This window comes from Corella eumyota, chromosome 6 (genome assembly GCF_963082875.1).
Source record: "Corella eumyota chromosome 6, kaCorEumy4.1, whole genome shotgun sequence".
In the NCBI taxonomy this organism is placed as follows: Eukaryota; Metazoa; Chordata; class Ascidiacea; order Phlebobranchia; family Corellidae; genus Corella; species Corella eumyota.
In genome coordinates, this window is record NC_137495.1 from 6,558,267 (window position 1) to 6,580,080 (window position 21,814).

Here is a 21,814-nt window from a genome sequence, read left to right on the forward strand (position 1 = left end):
TTAAACCATCCATTTTAAATCGCCCGATGTTTTATTATAAAATGTAGCATTAACTAGCGTAAATCAAATAATAAGTATAAAAAAGCTTACAATTCAAAGAGGACAAAACGTAATCACTGGCGCGTGTCCTGTTAGGGACTTCACAGTTTTCTGAATACTTTAAAATTAAATCACGTTGAATTTACAAATGTAATGTGCCGAAATCAGTTAACGTGAGTAAGCCTACGCATATTTGTACTGATTTACGTGTTTTATATTTTCTAGGTGATTAAGTATATCAGTTTTGTTAATTTGTGAAAATATTTGTCAGTTTGTAGAAGTTTAGACCGTCGGTAATCTGGTAATTTCGACAACAAAAATGTAAGGCGAAATGCTAGCTAAAAAACATTCTCCTATTACTTTGTCCCAATACAAGCATGTGGAGATGCATGGGGCTTCTAAAAAATCCAGTAAATCGAACCCCCAGGTGCCTGATGTAATGGAAAAGCACGAAAAATATCTGATTTCAATTCAGAAACAGGGAAAGTATTTCAAGGCATTAAAAAATGATCCAAAAGCAAAAGAAATCGAAGAACGCGAAAAAAACTTTTCACTGTATGTAAATGGCGCAAATGCGATGCATACAAAAGTCGAAAAGACGGTTAAAACCCCGAGAACATTAGGAAACAAAAGTCGGGCAACAACAGCTCGTTCAACTCGAGCTCAAAAACAATTCTCAAACAATAACGAGCAACAAGAAATACAGCGATCCAAAACCGCGCCGGAAAAACAGTGTAAATACTGGGGGCAACCAGATCTTGTTATTAAAGACTCTAAGGGTAATTTGTTGCCTGTAAATAAAGAGGCTAATACTGTGCAATATTCTGAGGATTTTGAAGAGGAACTTGACTCCATCGATTTAGATTGTTCCTACCAAGACACAGCAGTTTCAATAGAAGAAAATATTCGAACTGATGGTTATGGAGAAACTGACTCAGTTAGCAATGAAAGTGTAAACAGTTTGGATGAATCAATTGAGTTTAACGATTGCGATCGCCGCCTTCAGAAAAGTGACAGCGACGATTTGATAGCAGAAGAACTAGATGTTTCCAATCTAAGTTTTAAGGATAAAAACTTCTCTAAAGGTGGGGAATTTTTGGAGCCAAGGTCTAACAGCAAATACAAACCCACCATTTCAAATGCAAATATGCCCGTCCCACAAGGTGCGAAGTCTACCCGAAACAGAGAAAATCTTCTCGAACAAAGCTGGCAAGCTTTAAGCCATTTTAACCACGTTCATTTGGGGAGATTGCATGCCGGAGACGCAAGAGAGTCGCTGCACATCCAAGAAGGTTTTCTCAAACATTTCAAGCCCAACCCTGGAATAAGTAGCACAAACAATGAACCAATCATCATTCCTAACCTCCCTCTAGGTCAAAATATTGTGATCAATGTTCACACAACTTGGGGAGACGAAAACTATCTTGGTCTATGTGGTATTGAGATTTTTGCTGATGACGGTAATCTTGTTAAAGTAAGTAAGATTAAATCTGACCCTTCAGACATAAATATATTATCGGAATACAAGAATGACCCAAGAGTGGTAGCTAATCTGTTAAACGGGGTCAACAGAACATGTGATGACATAAACATGTGGTTGGCACCTTTTTGTTCTGGTGCTAACCATTTTTTGTATCTTACCTTGGCAAAGCCGACTAAAATTGCAATGATACGTTTGTGGAACTACAACAAATCGAGAATTCACTCTTATCGTGGTGTCAGAGATATTTCGATAACGTTGGATGATAAGTTGGTCTTTTGCGGAGAGATTAAACAAGCGTCGGGCACCATCGCCAGTGATACTTCTAGTTTTGGAGATAATATTTTGTTCACAGTTGAAGAAGACATTCTAAAAAGGATTTCTGAACACGATATTGCTTTTTTAATTGATTAAATATTAACTAGGTAATTTTTTTTGTTATTTTGCTGCTTCCTTTTTGCGGAGTAATTAAGGCCATGATTGATTTTTGTGTAAATACCATAAACTGCAGTTCAGTTATGGCTTACATTTTTTACAAAAAATGCTACATAGAAAATAAGAGTTTTAGCATATAATTTAAATAATGTAATTGTGTGTTTAAGGATTGCAATGGTTTCTATTTTTAGTTTCATATATATGTGTGTAAATTTAGAGTATATATATTAGTCATATCTTATGTTTGCCGCACATATTTTTTTCCCAAACCTACCTATTAGTTCTTGCATATTGGCTTTGTCTTTTTAATTCATGTTGTACTAGTTTAAATCCTAAGTGGAAGAAGGGATTAGGGATTTAATGCCACATGCAGAAGTGCCCAGATGCTTCTTGTAACTGATAATTATAAGCATGTAAAAAAATTCTAACTTAATATTTTTTGTAAATATTGAATTGGGGTACATATTGTAAATATTTTAAGTACATTTTATAAGCTCATCATTTATTTTTTGATTCATTATACCATAGTGTTTGGTGCAAACTATCATTAACAAATTTTATGTTATAAGTGACATTTTGTCTAAGGTTTATTTCTGTACCGTTGCAAAGAATTGATTAAAATTTAGCTTAATTGGGAGTATATATTGATGTATATAGTGTGTTGTTTTAAAATGCTGCACTTACTGTGATTTCAAATTCTATTTTTATATGCTTGAGTAATGGTACTATTGCTGTACATTACTGTAATGTAATATATATTGTTTTAAAATTACTTCAATTGTTGTAAATTTTAAATTTAATTTTCACTGTTCCTTAATTTTTAGGTATCAGGCATTAAGTTTCTTAAGATAAAATTTGATAATTGTTAATTATGGAGCACTGCAAAAAACCAAGTGAAAAATCGGATGAAATTGTTCGTGTTGGCACAAGGAAGAGTCCTCTGGCGATGATTCAAACGAACTGGGTGGTGAATGAACTCAAAAAACTTAACAAGGACATCAACATTGAAGTGATTCAAATGAGCACTATAGGCGACAAAATTCTCGATAAATCACTCTCAAAAACTGGGGAAAAAAGTCTTTTCACAAAAGAACTGGAAGATGCTTTAATCGCAAAGCACGTAGATCTTGTTGTGAATTCTCTTAAAGACATGCCTTCTACTTTGCCTCCCAATTTGACAATTTCTGCCGTTTCGGAGCGAGAAGATCCTCGTGATGCAGTGATAATGCATCCTTCAAATGCTGGCAAAAAACTTTGCGATCTTAAAGTTGGAAGTGTGATAGGTACAAGTTCTTTGAGAAGAATCGCGCAATTAAAGCGTCGATACCCTGACCTCAAATTTAAAAGTATTCGAGGAAATTTAAACACACGCTTGCGGAAGTTGGATGAAGCTGACACTTTTTCGGCTTTAATTCTTGCTGTTGCTGGTGTTAAAAGAATGGGATGGGCAGACAGAATATCATACATTCTTCCCACTTCCGAGTGCTTGTATGCTATTGGTCAGGGTGCTTTGGCCATCGAAACTAGAGCTGATGATCCTAAGAGTATCAAATTTGTATCACAACTTCATCATCGTGAAACTGTTATCCGCACAACGGCCGAGCGAGCTTTTCTAAAGACCTTAGGAGGAGGATGTTCTGTACCACAAGCCGTTCACTCTTGGGTCGAAGACGAAGTTTTGTATCTTAGTGCCGGGGTTTTCAACTTGGACGGCTCGAAATCGCTAATGGAGACGATGCAGACTTCACTTTACGTCACGAAGGAAGATGCGTTAGCGTTTGGAGGTGTCGACCCTGAAAATTGCTGCGAATTTGCTTCTATCACTACAAGCCATAAGTTGATTAATGCCTTGCTTTTAAAAGACGCTGGGCATCTGGGCAGGGATTTAGCCCTGCTTTTATTAAAAAAGGGAGCAAAAGAAATCTTGGACGAAGCAAGAGAACAAAACATGGCGAAAGTCGATGATACCGTTTAAAAGTTTATATTTTATTCATGTACAGATTTAATATAAGACCACTTGGAGCGAATTTTAATATTGGTTTGTAGTCTTTGTACGATAAAAAATTAATTGTAAATCAATTTGTAATAATTTATAAAGAGTTAGATCAATCTGTTTTTTATTTCTAACATTAAACTTGTAGTAAATTTTTACTTATTTTTTAAAATTGATATACTGTTGTAGCATAATAATTTTCAAGTTTTTTATTCAAATTAAAATATGCAGTTTGTTTTATATAAGGGCACATTTGTGATAAAAGGTGAAAGCTAATTTTTTTCAAAGATCATTTTCTATTAAGAAAAGTTACAAATTGCACTAGTTAGGTTTTTTAAAGTGCTGGAGTATTTAAACAGTTATCGTAATGTTGTTTACTTAAATGTTAATCATATGCAAACACCATTTACCTTGGCAATATTTTAATTAAGATAATATTGTGTGTGTTGTGTTTAGGCAATTATTTATTTAAAAATGTACATAGCAGCTATGTAACACAATATAAACCAAACACATAAATAAATTCAAAGTTTAACTGCCCTTAGGAAACGTTTTTTAAATTAAAAATTAACAATAATATTAGTTATGACTGTTGTTGATCATTTAAACAAAATTCACAAACTGTTTTATTTTGCTATCTTTTATATTTTAATAGAACTAATATTAATTTTGTTTTATTCATTGAATGTTATAACTAGTATACAATTGGTGCAGTTTAAAAAATTATGTTTCACTTTGATTATATTGTATTATTGAATTTGGACACACGTTTTTAAAATCTTTCATTAAATAGAATTTTAAATTTGGGAAATTTATGTTTAGATAAAGAATGACTTAAGAGTTATCAGTAATTGCTTTAAATAAGTAATAATTAACCTATTAAAACGAGAAAAGAAGATAGTTAAGCAAAATCACTTCAGATAATTGGAGAAAGTGTTTAAAAAGGTCAGTTTATAGTTTATACTTGTTTTTGCCTCTCCTAACAAAAAACAGTTTCATTTGTAACCGAAACACAAACGATTTCTCCCTTCTATTTTGCCGGTGGCAGTTATTTTTAACGTAATCCCAGAAAATTATGGGTATCATTTACTTTCTATGGAATGTACTTCCCCTATATTAAAGGCTTACGTACTTTCGATAGTTAGTAACATACAAAAAACAATTAAACTGTGGAACTAAAAGTTAATTTACTGGCTAATTGAAATTGGCGCTAACCATGTTTTTTTGCGTATTATTTATAAAAAAATTCCAATAACTTAAAAAATGTGGTTTTGTACACTGATTTATTAAAACGAATGTCAAATATTTTTAAAGGAATTCGATTAATATTAAAAACGTGACTTTTGTTTTACGTGAGGGTCACGGCAAATTAAAATGATACAATTTTGTACTTCGACATTTGTGCAATTTTCAAAAAAATTTGATATGCGATTTGATAACGTCTTTCATATTTTTAATAATTCCCTACTATATCACTCGTAATGTGTTAGTCGAGTACCAATTACTTACGGTTCTTAGTTTTTTCTACCACAACCGACAGTTGTTTAGATGCCGCTAATTTAGCATATAACTGCCTTCGTTACCGCGAATCAAAAATAGAGCACGATTAAGAAGTAAAATATTAGATGTTCTCATGGTGCTAAAATTATCAGAAATACGCCAAAAGTTCAAAGAGTTCATACATTCATAAATTCATACTTTTTTTTATCCAGTATCAATATATTTGTGCTTACATAAATGTACGCAGTAGTTTTTAATTATATTTTGTGATTTGGTTGAGATTTAACAAACACCTTAACGCGTCTATACAAATTCAAGTCATTTAATTTATATACTTTGTATTCTTTAACGTTATGTTATTTTATCTAAGCGAATCGCAAAGCCTACGATATGTTGGATGACTAAAAACGTCTTATACTTAAATTACGCAATTTTACCAACTCAAATTAATTAAAATTACGTTCAAAAATTTTGTAATGAAATTTGATTACTTTTTCTGGCGTTTGTTTATTTTAAGCGTTGCGTAATGTTTAATTAAACTTTTATACTCGCCTACGGCCGTTTTTATTTAAATCTTTTGATTTACATACAGGGCGAATAGTAAGTTTTTAGTATGTAATATTTTATCGCGAACAAAACAAAGTTTTTTTGGAAATTTTGTGACTGAATTTATCTCTTCTTTGTAATTTGCCTTGGTCGCTTCTATTTTTGTAAAACTGCTAAAAATAGACCAAGCAATGACGGTGTAAAAATTTTACTGAAGAAAAAATACCATACCTATTCTGCCACATAAAATTCGTAGAACATTTGATTTTAAACAACAATTTTATTATTGCTTAACAAACATAGCAAGCTGTAAATATAATTGTGTACGGTAACAATATTTACGATAAAATAAAACATAATTAATACAAAAACACATGCCATACAAAAAAAATTAAACTATTTTGGTTTCGAAATGTTTTAAAAATTATTTATACAAATGATGATAGTTGTGTAAAATCTTTTTCAAAAATTCGATCTCTTGAGTTGGAGGCTAGAAATAAGTAAATATTGTTTAAAAATTAATTTATAAATAATTTTTGCCTAGGTATTAGTTTATACCATTTATATAATTAAAATAAGCGAGATTTAAACCTAAGACCTAATTTAAAGAAAGTGTTCTAGCCACTACACCATGCTACCGTAAAAACATTGCCATTTTCAGTCCTCTTAAAAAATAAAAAATTTGACCAAAACTGGTTCACTATTTACCCTGGGCACAGTAGTGTTCACTCTTCTTAAGTTATTCGAGCCACAAATAATTGTGTTTTCTGGTAAAGTTTCTGCAGTGTTGATTTGACATTTGGCACCGATAACACAACCGTTTGTGATTTTTGTACAAGTACCTACTTTAGCTGAAAAGACAAAACTAATTAAATCCCAAATAGGGTGTTTTATGATAACTTTGCTAATTTAAAAACTTTTTAATAAGTTTTCAAAAATTCTAACCTATAGGCTTCGCACTTACAATTTTTAAAAACACTTTAAAATTATATATATACCTTTCGTTTCTAAAACATTATTATCCCCAACGAATTTTCCTTCAAATTCTAATAAAGCAAAAACAAGAGTCAATTAATTTCAAGTTGTTTCAATACTTTAGTAATTGGTATTAAAAAACAAGTACATATACACAAAACAATACATGTCTTACCCGATTCTACTTCGAAAGAATTATTACTTCCTATAAAAAGTGGGGTCTCTTCAGTTACACCATGAGGGTTTCTGAAATAAAAATAATAAATACATTTGTCAAAAAATGCAAAAATTGTTGTTTTTTAAACCAAAAAAATATGTAAAAATTAAACCTTTTTATGTAACAAGGTTTTTAAAGTTTACACAAAATATATTTGCTGTCTTTACTTGTTAATAATGATGCATTTTTCTTCAAACAAGTTTCCGCTGCCAATAATAATTGGTCCGTCTTTAGCAATCATTTGTACTCTAGGGTGAATAATGCAATCTGAACCAATCTGTATTTTACCTTCAAGTATGGTGTCAAGACAAACTATGGTGTCCTTGCCTATTTTCACATCAGGACTGAATCATAAAAAAGAATAAAATTCAGGTAAAAAAAATAAAAAATCTTTGTACTAACATTTAATAAAAGATTATGCATTGTTTTTTTGACTATGTTTAACACATTTAGGATAACATACTTACTTTTGTTTTTTCTTTGAAGCCATGATTTAATTAAAATATTACCAAAATTTAAATAACAGTCTAACAAAATACAAAATAAAAAAAATGATTGAATAATTATTAAATTTAACTATGGTTGAATTTTGTTTGAAGAATACAGTAATTTAAGCACAATACCCATTGGTGATTATATAGAGCTTTTGCTATTAAGAGTGGTACAGTGTATTTGCTAGTATGTTACAGTATATAATTTTTGATATTAATATAGATTGTATTATATGAATTTTATTTTTTCGGAGAAAAAAAGCTTGCAATGTTTTTCATTCCTTTCTTGTCAACCTTATTCAATGCCTTTTGAGAGCGAGACAATTTCTTCTTGTTTTCTGAAGCTAAATTTTTGATAGCCAATTTGCTGTAATCTTCACTTGCCTCAGTCTTTATCTTTTTTGAGTTCGGTTCTAGACCACAGCTCTTTCGCTTTTCCTTTCGCTCAACAATATTTAGCGATTCCATTAATTTACATTTTAACGAATTGTCCAAATATTCCGAAATTAAGCCGCAAGCAAATCTTGTGTTTTCTGCATCCTCTGAAATATTTTCGCTGTCGTTTTCCTCCGCAACAAAAATGTTCGACTGAGATACTGCAGTTGCGGTTCGTCGCACTTTTGCTTTCAGCCAACCAATTGTTTTGGTTTCATTGTATCTAAACACAACTAAGTTTAAAAATTGTTATCTATTTTAACATATTACTAAGATTACTTGCATTATTAACTATTTTTCAAGTTTCTTGGGCCAGTTTTTTCAAGTTTCTTGGGTCAGGGCAGGATTGGTAATCTAACCCAAGATCCTTCGATTATGAGAAAGATGTGAAGCACCTCAATATTGGTAGATTAATTTTTTTACCTGTATGCTTCAAATCCACCAGTTTCCATGTGATCAGCAATTAACTGAATTTGCGAATTGTCTTTAAAACAATTCGATATTTTTCTTTCTTCGTTTAACAAAATTTGGTCAATGACGACGTATTTAGACTCCACAGACTGTTTTAACAACGCAAGAAGCAAAAATAATGGATCAAAAGGAGAGGCAATGTACGTTGAACCGTCCGAGTAAACGTTTTCGTTTACAAACCACGAAGAGTAATTGTCTGTGTGTTTATTTAACTCGAAAAGTTTCAAGTTTTCGGAATTGTACAAAAACAAAGCTAGTTCGTTGGTTCTAGGGTGACGTAATTTTAGAAATTCCGATTCGGAGGTTTTGTTAATGCTTGTCTTTGGCGCGACTAATAAGTAATTTGAAGGATCTTCACTTGATTTAGCCATGTTGTTTAAATTAAAAATGTATTTGCAACCGGCATTTGTTGTTAAATGTTACAAAACACGGGGCAACAAGACTCGTAACGGCTTTTTGCTTGGTGTAACGGGTCACGTTTTTTCCATAATGTATAATTTATAAACGTATGATTATTTACATTTTTAAAGTCTTTTTTTTTTAAATATTTATTAAATTAAAAATAGCGTTACATAAGATTCCAACATACCATTGTTTTTGGTGGTGGTTATAAACTTTACTCGTCCTTATATAAGTCATGTTTTTTGTTCTGTAAGAGGAAGACGCGTTTGTTTACAAACACTTTGTCAATTGTCGGCACGCCACGTTATTTTTTATCAGTTTATTTCAGGTTATGTTATTTCTAGTAAAGATAGTGAATTTACAAATCAACAAGGCCACACAGAATGTCGCTGGGCAGACATTTGCGCGTTTATCAATGTCTACAACCGAAAGTAGGAATTCTTTTGGAACAAAGATCAAATAAGGAAGTCCTGCTGCTAGAAGACGACTGTGCAATCTTATTATGTAAGTTTTAATAAGTGTTTAAAGTGTACTCATATTTGTTCATGTTTACTATAGTTGTTTTTTAAAAGTAGCAAAGGCATAAGTATCAGTTAAGTCAAAAGGCAAACAACATATTTTTATTTATATATATATATTTTTTGTATATATCTTTATCCTCGATGTGGGAAAGTCGAATGCGCGACTTAAACATAGAGTCACATCAGTTACTCCGATCCAGTCTCGAGTCGCCTGTGGCAGTTTGGAGTATTATAGATTATAATTGCCTGATAATTATGCTGTTGATTAAGTGTTGGCTCAGCAGGAGTTTATATTGTTTATAGCGCCTTACTCAATGGCGCTACAGCATGAAAGCAGTGGGGATTGAACCCCCGACCTCATGTGTGGTGTAGCAAGTGTTTTTTATATTCAGTTACAAGAAACTAACTGTGTTGTAAGCTGATAATATGTTTTATTTTAACTGCATTTTGTTGATTACATATTTATATACTAATACTGTAAATGTAAAATTGCTTCATTTTAATTAATTGTTTACGCTTTTAGCAAAAAAGGATGCTGACACTTTAAAGCCAAGTTTTACAAAATTAAGCGATGTTCATGGGAGTATTGGTGCAATTAGACTACACACACATAGAGGTATTATGCAAATTTAACTAAAACTGGAACCATATTTAACCACATGACAAGCAAAACATATTTAATTGTTATTCTGTTATGTGTTTTTGCCAACATCATCGTGATGTTAATTTATATTTATTTTAACAAACCCTGTTGTATATATACATTTTATGTTGAACATTTCAGTTTTGTAATTTTAATATTTAATTTTTTTCAGGAGTTGCACGTTATCTGTTGCTGGTGACCGGTTACCGCAGTGTGGGAAGAATATTAGATGTTGAAATCTTTAAAATAACTGATATATCTTTTTTGTCTTTAAAAGATGGTGCTTTGGACCCGAGTTCTAATACCTTATCTGAGGTAAAAAAAACGATAATATATATATTTGAAAAAAAGTAGTGTTAATTGACTTGTTCATATCTTTGTTGTAAATACTTGACCAAATGATTAGTGTGGGTGTATATATATACATTTTCCTTTCAGCAAAATTTAGAAAAAATAATAATTTATGCGATTGGTTGTTCACAAATTCTTAGGTTGTTTATAAACAGCAATTAGTTATTGTTTAAAAGGTTTATAAAAAATATATAGGCTACATTTTTTGATTTGATTGGTTAAAAAATTGGTTTTGTATTGTTTAGATGAAGCGTCTATTATGTTCTGGGTCTTTTTACTTCACTTCCTTAAACTCTGACGAGAACAAAACGAGTCTTAAAATAGAAAAGCCCTTGCAATACCAAAATGTAGACAACGCCAGTCGTAAAAACTTTTTATGGTAAGAAAAAAATGTCAATGACTACTAAAGTTTGATGTTAGTTTTTATTTCTTAATTGTTTTACAAGTTTAATATTAACTATTTTTTATTGGATATGTCATTAACATATTTTATCTCAAATGATGTGTATCTAGTATATAAGTGATTACTTTTATTAGATTTTTATTGCATCGTTAAATTTAGGTGTTTTGCTATTAAAGAACCCATTTCTTACTTTTAATTAAACTAGTATAAGCAAATAATATGGTTAATGTACAAGTTTAAACTTCTGAATTTTTCGTTTTTATTGTCAGGAATTCTCATCTTTTAGCTTACTTTGAAACTAGAGGCATTCTGGCAAGTTCTTGGTTTTTTAGTATTATATGTGGGGGGATTGATATTAGAACACTTTATGTCGGAAAGCTACTTGTAAGTTAGGCTTAATATTAAAAATTAATCACCAAAGATAAATAAGTAACTGTGTGCACATGCATATTTTATTAAAATTACTTTATGGCATAATTGAAAAATCTAAAGATTTCGAGTAATATACCTAATTATTTTCACTTTAAGGCGCTTTTAAGTAAATATTGCTGAAGCTTATATAGCAGGAAGTAGAATTACGATTTTCCTTACATTCGAACTTACAATACTACATTTACTTAGTTTAACCAACTTCTTAGTTATTATAGTAGATAATAAAGCATTGCCAGCGATTAACCTTTATAAATAACCAATGGTTATTTATAACACTTTGACTTAACTAATATTAATATGTAGTGTCACAGTTACTCTAATTATAAAAATTAATAATTATAAAATAACTGTTCTGGTTAATGGCAGTTTTATATGCCTTATTAGGAGGATACCTAAACACATTTACAAGTATTATACATACCCTTTTTTAAAATTTTTTTTTAGTTTAACTATTTGTTATGCATTTTGAAGATATTATAAGGAAGGAAGGGATATATATATATATAAACGTTTAATAGAACCTATTTTCTCAGAATGTTATGCATAATGGTTTAATTGTGTAAATATAACACAACATATGCTGCATTTATCTAATTAACTTGTACTATACAAAAGGAAATTACTAATGTTGAACTCTTGAGACTTATTGATTCTTTTTTCATTGATTTTTGTTAAGTAGAAAAATAGGTTCTACGATTAATCAATATTTTTGTATTTGCTAACTTTCCCTAAACAATGCTATATATTGTTTCTATTTTACTTTGTAGGTATTTTTGTTATATTTAAATTTTTAATTTTTTTCAATTTAAAAAACTTGTCCTGTCGTATATTGCCCTATTATAGTTTTTTGATTAAATACTGGTCTGATAACGCAAAAAAATATTGAAAAATGCTAAAAATTTAGTTTGAAATTAACTGAATTCCTTTAAACAGTTGCGTTATTTATACTCTGTGGGCGAATAACAATACAAAATTTATATTTAATTTTAATTTGGATTGTTACACATTTTTAAGACAAAATATCATAAAAAAAATTTTTTTATTTAAATTTAGGCCAGAGCTGCCGTCATTTGTCGTTTAAGTTGCGATCGAGTTGGAACAAGATATAATGTAAGAGGAGTGGACAGTATTGGAAACGTGGCTAACTTTGTTGAAAGTGAACAAGTAAATCAAAGTTTAAATATTGGGCCTATTTAAAATTTGATGTCATTATTTAATAAATTAAGAGTTAATTTGATGAAATGATATTTAATTGTTCCAATTATAATACTTCTTATAAGGATATAGTTTTTATAAGTTTGTTAATTGAAATAGTTAAAATTAATTTAAATACATAATGGTATGGTAACAAATAAAAAAGTTATACATTTTAAATATAAATACCAGTATAACTAATTGCATATCTATATTGTATAAGCTATGCAACTTGAGGTTAACAAAAAAACATTAAACTTTTTTTAGGTTATAAGTATAGGGGATGAGTATGCATCCTACATTCAATTGAGAGGATCAGTTCCCTTTTTTTGGGAACAACCAGGATTAAACGTTGGTTCACATAAAGTTAAAATGCCAATGGGCAAAGAGCTTAATATACAAGCATTCGAGAGGTTTGTATTAAAAATATTGTTATGACTTGAAACTATGTTAGGGTACTCCATACAATACATTTATTTATAATAGATTTCAGTGGACAATGTATGTATCTGTGTCCAATCTATGGGCCTACAAAATAAATAAAACTGCTGTTTGTGGTGCGCAGGTAAATTATTGTACGCAAATATCAGATAAGAGTTACGACCATGGAACATGGGGCATACTTTCAACTAGTGATATGTAAACATATACTTTGGCTAATTTAAGTTGCGAAATGATGGTCAAAAATAGACATCATCATTTGTTTTATATTTTTACAGGCATTTTGATGATCTGACCGAGGTTTATCATAATTGTGTCTTGGTTAACTTGTTGGGGTCTAAGGAGGGAGAATCAAGTTTAACAAGAGCTTACCAAGTAATAATTAACATAAAGACTAATTTAATAATTGTTTAACTCTCATCATAATTGTTCATTGTGTTGTTAAATTTTAAACTAAAATTTTAGTTTGTCTGTAAATTTATTATTTTATGCAAATATTAATTTTTGAGGTTATTAACTTATTTGTATACTTTCATAGTGCTATAGATAAACTTTTAAGTAAGGTGTGGTCTTTGTTTTAAGTTAAATATTTATTTTTTAGTACCATCTGAACGAAAGCAAATATTCTGAGAGCATACCTCTTGTAAGTTTTGATTACCATACTGAATGTAGGGTGGGAAAAGCTGCAAACATTTCAAAACTAATCAGTAAGTTAATTTTAAATTATTAATTTTTGTTCGTAATTAAAACTTTGCTTTTTGTATATATATTAATTAATTTTAAATGTTTTAAATTATTTACCCCAATTTTGTGCTGGCATAATTTGTATTTATATTTATTATTACCTTATTTACATTTGTATTAACTGTAACCTTACAGCACTGTTGTTTTGTAAACCTGTCATCTATATATATATAATGGAGCTTAGTACACCATATGTAAGTCCAATTTATAGGCCTTCATGCTAAAACAACTGCTGTTTGTGGTGCGCAAGTTATTTGTTACTGGTAAAAATTGGTTAAAAATTGTGAACATATTACGACATTTAAAATCCTGACTGTAGGACAGGCAATTGACTAGAATTATGTCATTTCACATGACTACTTAATATCGTTACAACATGCATATAGTCAGGATCGAACACCAGACCTCAGTTTTTATAAAAATTTAATATCTATTAAATGACACTGGATTTACAAACCCTATTAATACAAATAAATACTTGTTTTTAGCATCACTGTCACCCTACTTGGAACAGTGGGGAGTCACCTGTAGTATTAAAACAACAAGTAATAACGATCAAGATGGTGTGTTGAGAGTTAATTGCTTAGACTGTTTGGACAGAACCAACAACGTGCAATCCTATGTAGGCCTTCATGTAAGTCACATTAGTTGTCTTAACAAAATTTCTAGTTTTTTTTAAACCTTTTTCTTCTACTAGAGCATTCATGTTAATTTTTTAGTATTATCTTTATTTTTAAAGTTTTTTTTTGAACTTTTTTTTTTACAGATAATAAGTGCACAACTTAAAGCCTTGGGTTACGAAGACAATGCTTCATTGTTAACCAAGTTTAGTGAAGCATTAAAACCAGCTTGGCAGCAGACTGGAGATTTAATCAGTAGAATGTATGCCGGAACTGGGGCATTAGAAGGAAAAGATAAGGTAGTAAAATTGATTTGTTTTTAATTTGTGCTTAACTTTGGAAGATTGCTATTACATTATCCTAACCCTAAGTGTTAAATGCCTTTTTGACGTTTTTTGATATAACCTTTCACAAATATTAATGTTTCTGTTTATGATTTAAGTTTTCCTAGGCCCTACGTTTAAAATTATTTAGAGTTTTATATTTTTGTTAAGGTTGGGAAGTTAAAAGACGGTGCAAGGTCGGTGGGCCGAGCCATCCAGAATAATTTTTACGATCAGAACAAACAAGAAACGATGGATCGATTGTTAAAAGAAAATGTGGAAGATTATGAGTTGCTGCAACTCTCTTTTACCTTGCTCAATGAACAACAAATTTTATGCGGTAAGTTTCTTAAAATTTAACTATAAAATAACCTTGGAACAGATAAAATAACCTTGGAACAGATACTCCACTTACCCAAATTTACAGCATTTATATCCAAAAAACCTATTACTAAAATATAATATAGTTTTTCATTTATTTAACAACATACATATATATATATATATATATATATATATATGTACCTAATAGTCACTGTATATTAGCAGCAAGTGCACTATTTATAAATAAGATATATCACTATTTAACTGAGACTGGCAAAATATAAAGACAAAAGCTATGTTTATTTCCTTTTTTAAAGTAATGTTTATATATACATGTTCTAAATTCCTAAGTTACAAAATTTCAGGTTCTCACAGTTTACTAAAGGAGATGCTATCAAGAAAAGCAGAGTTCACTTCTGAATCAAAGTTAAGAGTTTATATGGGAACATGGAATGTAAATGGGGGAAAACTGTTCAGGTCAATTGCTTATAAAGACAAGGTATTACTTCAAGAAAAAAAATAGTTTTCTTTATTATGCGATATACACTATGTAGCATTTTAATGAGCAATTACTTCTATGTAGCTTTTTAATGAGCCACACATGAGGTCGTGGGTTCAATCCCAACTGACCTCATGTTGCAGTGCCCTTGAGTAAGGCGATATAAACAGTGTGAACTCCTGCTGAGCCAGCACTTAATCAGCAGAATAAATACCGGGCAATTATAATCTATATAATATCCCAAACTGCCACAGGTAACTCAAGCAATCGACTTTTCCACATTGAGGATAAAGATATACACAAAAAAAAAAAAATTTTTAAACCATAGTTTTTGAAGTCATATTTAAAAATGAAATTTTTTTTAAGTATGAACTTTTATATTTTAGACTTTAAAAGATTGGTTATTCCCACTTCCAGAAGAGGACACTCCTGTTGAAAAATATTACAAAGCTGTTTACGAATATAATTCAAACGAAGATGGAGATTTGAACTTAATTGTTGATGACCTTATCACGGGTATATAAAAAATAATTTCTTTGTAATTTTAAAAAGGTTTTTATTTTTTTAATTTATAAAACTTTTATTTTTTTTTTGCTATCAGTTGTTGAAGAGTTAGAAAATGGGGAATGGTTTCGCGGACACAAAGGAGAAGAACAGGGAATCTTTCCCGCATCTTATGTTGAGGAGGTTATTTCTCCCCATCTTGTGATCCACGACTTCCCTGCTCAGGAGGAGGGTGATCTCGAGATGTGGGAAAATGAGGCGAGGAAATATTATAAAATTTTGTTTAACGAAATTTTTATATAAATTTGGTATCGGAACTTTTTCAGCAGATTAAGCCTAATAGCTTATTTTATCATTAGTGTCACACGTTGTCAGATTGTCAGAAAGGTTGTGATACTGGCATTCCGACAAAGAAACGTTGGTAATGTCTTGGCTTTCTGACAAAAAAGATAGTGATATTTAAAGCAATATCAATAATTTAGCTGTTTTAAGAAAAAAAAAACTGTCAAAGCTTAATTTTGTTGAGAGCTAATATTTAATAAGTTAATTTTTTTATTTTTTCAGATTGTAGATGTACTGGAAGTAAATGGGGAATGGATGAAAGGGAAATTATTAAGAAACGGAGAAACTTTTGAGGGAATGTTTCCATCTAATTTTGTTACGAAGGTAAAAAAAGACTTACCCAAATAATCCCAAATTTCTTTTGCTTGTTGCCTTTCTAATTCATTTGTTTTTCTTTAGATTGGAAGTGAAAGCAAAAACTCTTTTGCGGATATTTATGCAGTTGGTTTTGAAGAAATGGTTGAATTAAATGCAGGAAATATAGTTAACACCAGGTAAGAAAACTTTAACAGAAAAAGGGAATCAATCAATTGTGATATGTTGGTAAATAATCATGCGCATATATTAGTTGTAAGTAGCAACTATATTAGAACACTTAAAATGCGGTCTATAGGGTGGGAAATTAACTAGTATATTATCTGTAGTACTTTACAATACTTTTAAACAATATTGTGACTGGCAATTATATGTTTAAGATGGTGTATTATTGTAATCATTTTAAGTACTTATTTGGACCAATTTTTGTTATTCAGATATTTTTATATCAAACAGTATTAATAGCTAGTATTTAAAAAAAAAATATATTTAAAAAAACTTTAAATTATTATTATCTCAACTAATTAACTGTTGTGTAGAATAATTTTAATAGGTTGTTATGACCATATGTTTAACCATTAATTGTTCTAACAACCATATTCCTACCATTTTTTATAGTTTAGCGAACCAGCAAGCTTGGGAGAGCGAGTTGTTAAAAACAATTTCCGAAAAGCAAGAATATATTCTCGTTACGTCTGAACAACTTGTCGGCGTTTGCTTGTTTGTGTTTGTTAAAAAACAACTAGCAACAAATTTAAGGTAAAATTTTCACAAAGTTAAAGTCAAAAGTGTTTTTGTTGTTGTTTCAGATTTAGAAATACTTTTTAAAAAAATATTGTGCTTATTGCATGTTCTTTTATTCAAGTTAAGTATTTAAATAAATTTTTAAGTAGTTATACGAAGTATAGGTTGTTTTATTAACTGTTTAATTAACTGTAAATTATTATAGAATATAGTTAAACTTAAAAACCTAAAAATTGCTTTTGAAATTATTTTTATTTTTTTTTTACAAAAATTATCTTTTTTAAAATTTATTTTTGTTTTCCTTATTTAGAGACATGTCGGTAAAAATGGTTAAAACGGGGATGGGTGGTACTGCAGGCAACAAGGGGGCAGTAGGAATATCTTTTAATTATTTTAACACTTCTCTCTGCTTTATTTGCTCTCATTTTGCTGCTGGACAGACCCAAGTACAAGAAAGAAATAATGACTTTGCTGAAATAACAAACGGACTAACATTTGCAAAGGTCAATATTAAAAAAGTTTAATTGTATCTTCTTACTAGTTTCAATTAGCAATTTGCATAGAAAAAACACAACTTTATTACCGAATTTTCCCTTTGGTTAGAAGTGTATTTAATCATAAAATTAGTCGTTTTCCTTATTTTAAACAAGTCAAAAGCTTGCCCTAAAATCAGGATTTTAATTGTTGTATCATGGTCACAACTCTTAACTAATATTTATCTCCGATAATTTACATGCCCACCACAAATGACAGTTCTATTTATTTTATAGGCCTATAAATTGGACAAACATATTATTATATATGTATATCATTTACTAAGCTCAAAATATAGGGTAGATATGGTATTAAAATGTGTTTGACAATTTTTTCTGTTTTTTTTGACAGGGTCGAGGTGTTTTATTCCACGATTATGTATTCTGGTGCGGTGACTTCAACTTTAGAATAGATATGACGAAAGAGGAAGTGAAACAACTTGTCAAGGAAGAAAATTGGGATAAACTAAAAGAGTTTGATCAGCTTTTGGTGCAGAAAAAGATGGGCAACGTTTTTAAGGTAAACTAAAATTTATATTTTTAAACAATTTTTCTAAAAAGCCGGCATTTACATTTAAGGTAAATTACTGTAAAGGCGTAATACAAAAAAAATTTTTCAAATTGTACAAATTTTGTAATTTTATTGCACCTAATCATTTTAAACCCTTGCATCTATTTTTCTTTTTTTTTAATTTATTTTTTGTTATCTTCTTTAGTAGTTAACTTACATTTAATTTTTTTTCAAGGGGTTTATAGAAGGCGATATCAAATTTGCGCCCACCTACAAATACGACTTATTTTCTGATGACTATGACACAAGTGAAAAGTGTAGAGTGCCAGCTTGGACCGATCGAGTTTTATGGAAAAGGAGAAACTGGTTTAAACCGGATTCGACCAGTTCAGAAGTAAGTCTTAATCACTGAATGGTGTTTTTACAAGTTAAATTAGTATCTTATTTTACATATTTTTGTTTTAAAGTGTATGTAATTTTTAACTTTTGGTATTTTACTATACAATTATTTGTCAAAATGCAACGTAAGTATTTCTTTCATACATTGAACTGCTCAAAGTAATCTACTTTTAACCTAATATTTTACATTTTTTTATTAGGTAAGTGATATATTGGTGGACAACTCGGAAAATGTTAACGGGGAAAAAAGTCTTGATTTTGAAACCTTGGTTTATTACAACAGAGAAGAATTAAAAACATCAGACCACAGGTTTTCTTAACCTACTCTACTTCTAACATAACCTTTTTTTAAATTTTTTATTGTAACTTGTATTTTTTATTATATTCAACCCCTTACTAATTAATTTTAGACCCATCATTGCCATTATCGATTTTAATATCCAACGGGTTGATAAACAACAACGAGCATTGTTGCACGACGAACTTGTTGATCAACATCAACCGATCAACACTCCGATATTTATTTACGTCGAGGGCAAAAATGTTGATGAAAATTTATGCAAATCTTTTTTGGAAAGTTTATTGGAGTTTCCACCCATTTTAACAAGGTAATTTTAATACTTCTGTGTCTCTGTTGTATTTATATTTGCTTCAAATTTTTAGTAAAGCAATTGTCTTTATGTAAACATTACTAAATAGCTTACCTTATGCCTTGGTGATCAACATCTTATAAAGTATTATGTTGCAATGTCGTTTTAAAAAATTCTGGATCCACCATTGCCTAAAGCCTTTTAATATTATAATTACGTTCTTTAACTTTGGCGCAGCAATTTTACAATATACATAAAAATTTCAGGGTACTGCCAACCAGTTATGTTGTCATCCATGCTGAAAGGTGGATGGCAAACAAACTGTTATCTCATGATGGTGCTGACTTCCATGGTCAAGTTATCAAAGTTTCTCTTGCAAACGGTTGGTAACCTTTTATTTTTTATTTACCAGGATTTAATGTTTCTTGTGTACTTGATTAATTAGCTAGAAGATTACTAAAACTAATAGTGTTATTCCCTGTAAAAATTGGGTCTTCCTTAACTACTGACATAAGAGTATAAATTATAAATTCTTTTTACATACATGTTTTAAGGCAACATTGTGGATGTAGCAACAGCCATTACCACCCCAGAAATGGAGCCTTTGGATGATGAGGAATCCCTACCCTGGCCGGAAGAAGCAAATCACCCAACTTACCCCACCATAAACCATTTACACACAAGCCATTCCAGCAACGAGATATCTTCAATACCAGTCCCTCACTTAGCCCGTCCCAAATCCTCGCCCGCTCTTAATAGAATCCCTCCGAAGCTGCCTCCAAGTGTGCCTAAACCCCCTAATAAAAAGGGGGCACCACCTCCAAGGCCCCCGGCTATTAGTCGGCCTGTAAAACCACCCCCTCCAGTGTTAAGCAACCAGAATGTTGCCCCAAAGTTGGACGAACCACTTCAGCCGACTTCTTCAGAGGATGTTGCTGAGTTAAATACTTTTACAAACACACTGGAAGAAAACTTCGACTCTTTAGAAACAGACCAAATGACGACTTCGATGGCAAATTTAGATTTTTCTATTTTTGAAAGCACTCCACAGACGACAGAGGTAAAAAGATTAAATTTTATGAATTTTTTGCAGTACAATCTTATTATTATTTTGTTTGAGCTTACTTTTTCAGTTAAATTCTTTTCAATTATTCTTTTGTTTTTTTAGCCCCCTAGGATCAAACCTCGCAAAACTGTTCCGAAGAGAAAAGCCCCTCCCCCGCCACCTAAACCTGCCCCAAAAAATCCCCCTGTAGGATCAAAAACGGGGTCTGGGGCAACAGTTCCACTTTCCTGGAGCTTGGATGTATTAAAACCAATGGGGTCTGCTTTAATTACTCCTTCCAATGTTAAAACTGCTGCTAAAGTTGCTGCTAACAACAAGGGGCTACTTAAAACTATTGCAAAGCAAGGGGTAGTGAATCCCAATTTTCCAAATCCAGGGTCTTCAAGGCCCCCACCTCCTCTTCCATCCAAGCCCCCTGCCAAAAAGTTAGCCCCAATTTCAGATGGGTCTTTGTTGGACGACTTTTTAGCTACAGAAGTAGTCTATCCCACTTCAGTTCACCCTAAACCTCTTATTCCCAATCATGCCCCTCTTGTACCCAATCAGGCCCCTCTTGTGCCAAATCAGGCCCCCATTTTACCTGTTATGGCACCACAAAACATTGTGCCTCTGATTCCTAATCGAGCCAGCCCAGTCTCTAATGGGGCCCCCGTTTTACCCAATATGGCACAATTTATGGGCAAAGTCACTGACCCATGGTCAACAGCATCTAACGACAACACAGTGTCCGCTGCACAAATGGCACCTTCTTTTAGTACAAATTTTAGTGATTTTGATTTTAAATGAGCACTGTAGTCCTTAAAAATAACTCGACATTGGCAATTGGTGTTTAGGTTATGTGCTTTTTTTTCATAACTATGATTTTATTCTTTTTGTAAAGGTATATTTGTGCAAACTAATTGTATGTTTAATTTGATAATCATCAGTATGTTTAAATTTTTGACCAGCAACTAGTACAATACCCTAAAACACACTTTGCTCTATAAATTACACATAAGCTTTCTTTTTATCAATCCTTATTAATATTTATTCTCGTTTGTATAAACGTCTGTCTAATATTTTGCTTGTATGTATTAATCTCTTTTTGTCTGTGCTTTTAATTGGGCAATCATTTATTTGAAGTTTGCTGGTTACTTATCCACCGTATTCTCTGTTCCATGCATTGTTACTTTAAACCATTCTCTACCCTATCACATCAGTATTTAAAAATATTTATTTTTCAATGTGCAATTTTGTTTTAGCCGTTTTACGTAAAATAATCAACAAAAAAATACGATTAATGTGCTCGTTTGGGTTAAAAAATGTTTAAATATTATATATTAAGGCAAATA

General features: G+C 30.9%; 5 protein-coding genes across 5 annotated transcripts; 3 read left to right on the forward strand and 2 right to left on the reverse strand.

Annotated features, from left to right (window-relative positions):
* Positions 1-273: 273 nt before the first annotated feature.
* Positions 274-2,670, forward strand: LOC145755048 (uncharacterized). The gene has a single exon (XM_082571248.1). The coding sequence runs from the start codon at positions 371-373 to the stop codon at positions 1,931-1,933; it is 1,563 nt and encodes a 520-aa protein (XP_082427374.1). The 5' UTR covers positions 274-370; the 3' UTR covers positions 1,934-2,670.
* A 114-nt stretch (positions 2,671-2,784) lies between these two features.
* Positions 2,785-4,704, forward strand: LOC145754722 (porphobilinogen deaminase-like). The gene has a single exon (XM_082570826.1). It carries the CDS (start codon positions 2,826-2,828, stop codon positions 3,927-3,929), a length of 1,104 nt encoding a protein of 367 aa, XP_082426952.1. The 5' UTR covers positions 2,785-2,825; the 3' UTR covers positions 3,930-4,704.
* Positions 4,705-6,276: 1,572 nt separating this feature from the next.
* Positions 6,277-7,780, reverse strand: LOC145754964 (dynactin subunit 6-like). The gene is made up of 6 exons (XM_082571144.1): positions 7,653-7,780; positions 7,353-7,529; positions 7,144-7,214; positions 6,992-7,039; positions 6,702-6,844; positions 6,277-6,483 (listed from the first exon to the last, which is right to left on the reverse strand). The coding sequence occupies exons 1-6, from the start codon at positions 7,673-7,675 to the stop codon at positions 6,418-6,420; spliced, it is 528 nt and encodes a 175-aa protein (XP_082427270.1). The 5' UTR covers positions 7,676-7,780; the 3' UTR covers positions 6,277-6,417.
* On the reverse strand, positions 7,712-8,984 carry LOC145754963 (ribonuclease H2 subunit B-like). Its single transcript, XM_082571143.1, has 2 exons — positions 8,535-8,984; positions 7,712-8,334 (listed from the first exon to the last, which is right to left on the reverse strand). Exons 1-2 carry the CDS (start codon positions 8,951-8,953, stop codon positions 7,917-7,919), a joined length of 837 nt encoding a protein of 278 aa, XP_082427269.1. The 5' UTR covers positions 8,954-8,984; the 3' UTR covers positions 7,712-7,916.
* A 323-nt stretch (positions 8,985-9,307) lies between these two features.
* On the forward strand, positions 9,308-21,738 carry LOC145756032 (synaptojanin-1-like). Its single transcript, XM_082572266.1, has 26 exons — positions 9,308-9,488; positions 10,029-10,121; positions 10,321-10,463; positions 10,745-10,878; positions 11,172-11,286; positions 12,388-12,498; positions 12,796-12,941; positions 13,248-13,344; positions 13,571-13,676; positions 14,202-14,347; positions 14,480-14,632; positions 14,828-14,996; positions 15,346-15,479; positions 15,866-15,995; positions 16,081-16,241; positions 16,548-16,649; positions 16,725-16,819; positions 17,259-17,399; positions 17,695-17,887; positions 18,270-18,437; positions 18,664-18,822; positions 19,028-19,137; positions 19,238-19,435; positions 19,684-19,799; positions 19,972-20,477; positions 20,586-21,738. Exons 1-26 carry the CDS (start codon positions 9,368-9,370, stop codon positions 21,267-21,269), a joined length of 4,431 nt encoding a protein of 1,476 aa, XP_082428392.1. The 5' UTR covers positions 9,308-9,367; the 3' UTR covers positions 21,270-21,738.
* The last annotated feature ends 76 nt before the right edge of the window (positions 21,739-21,814 follow it).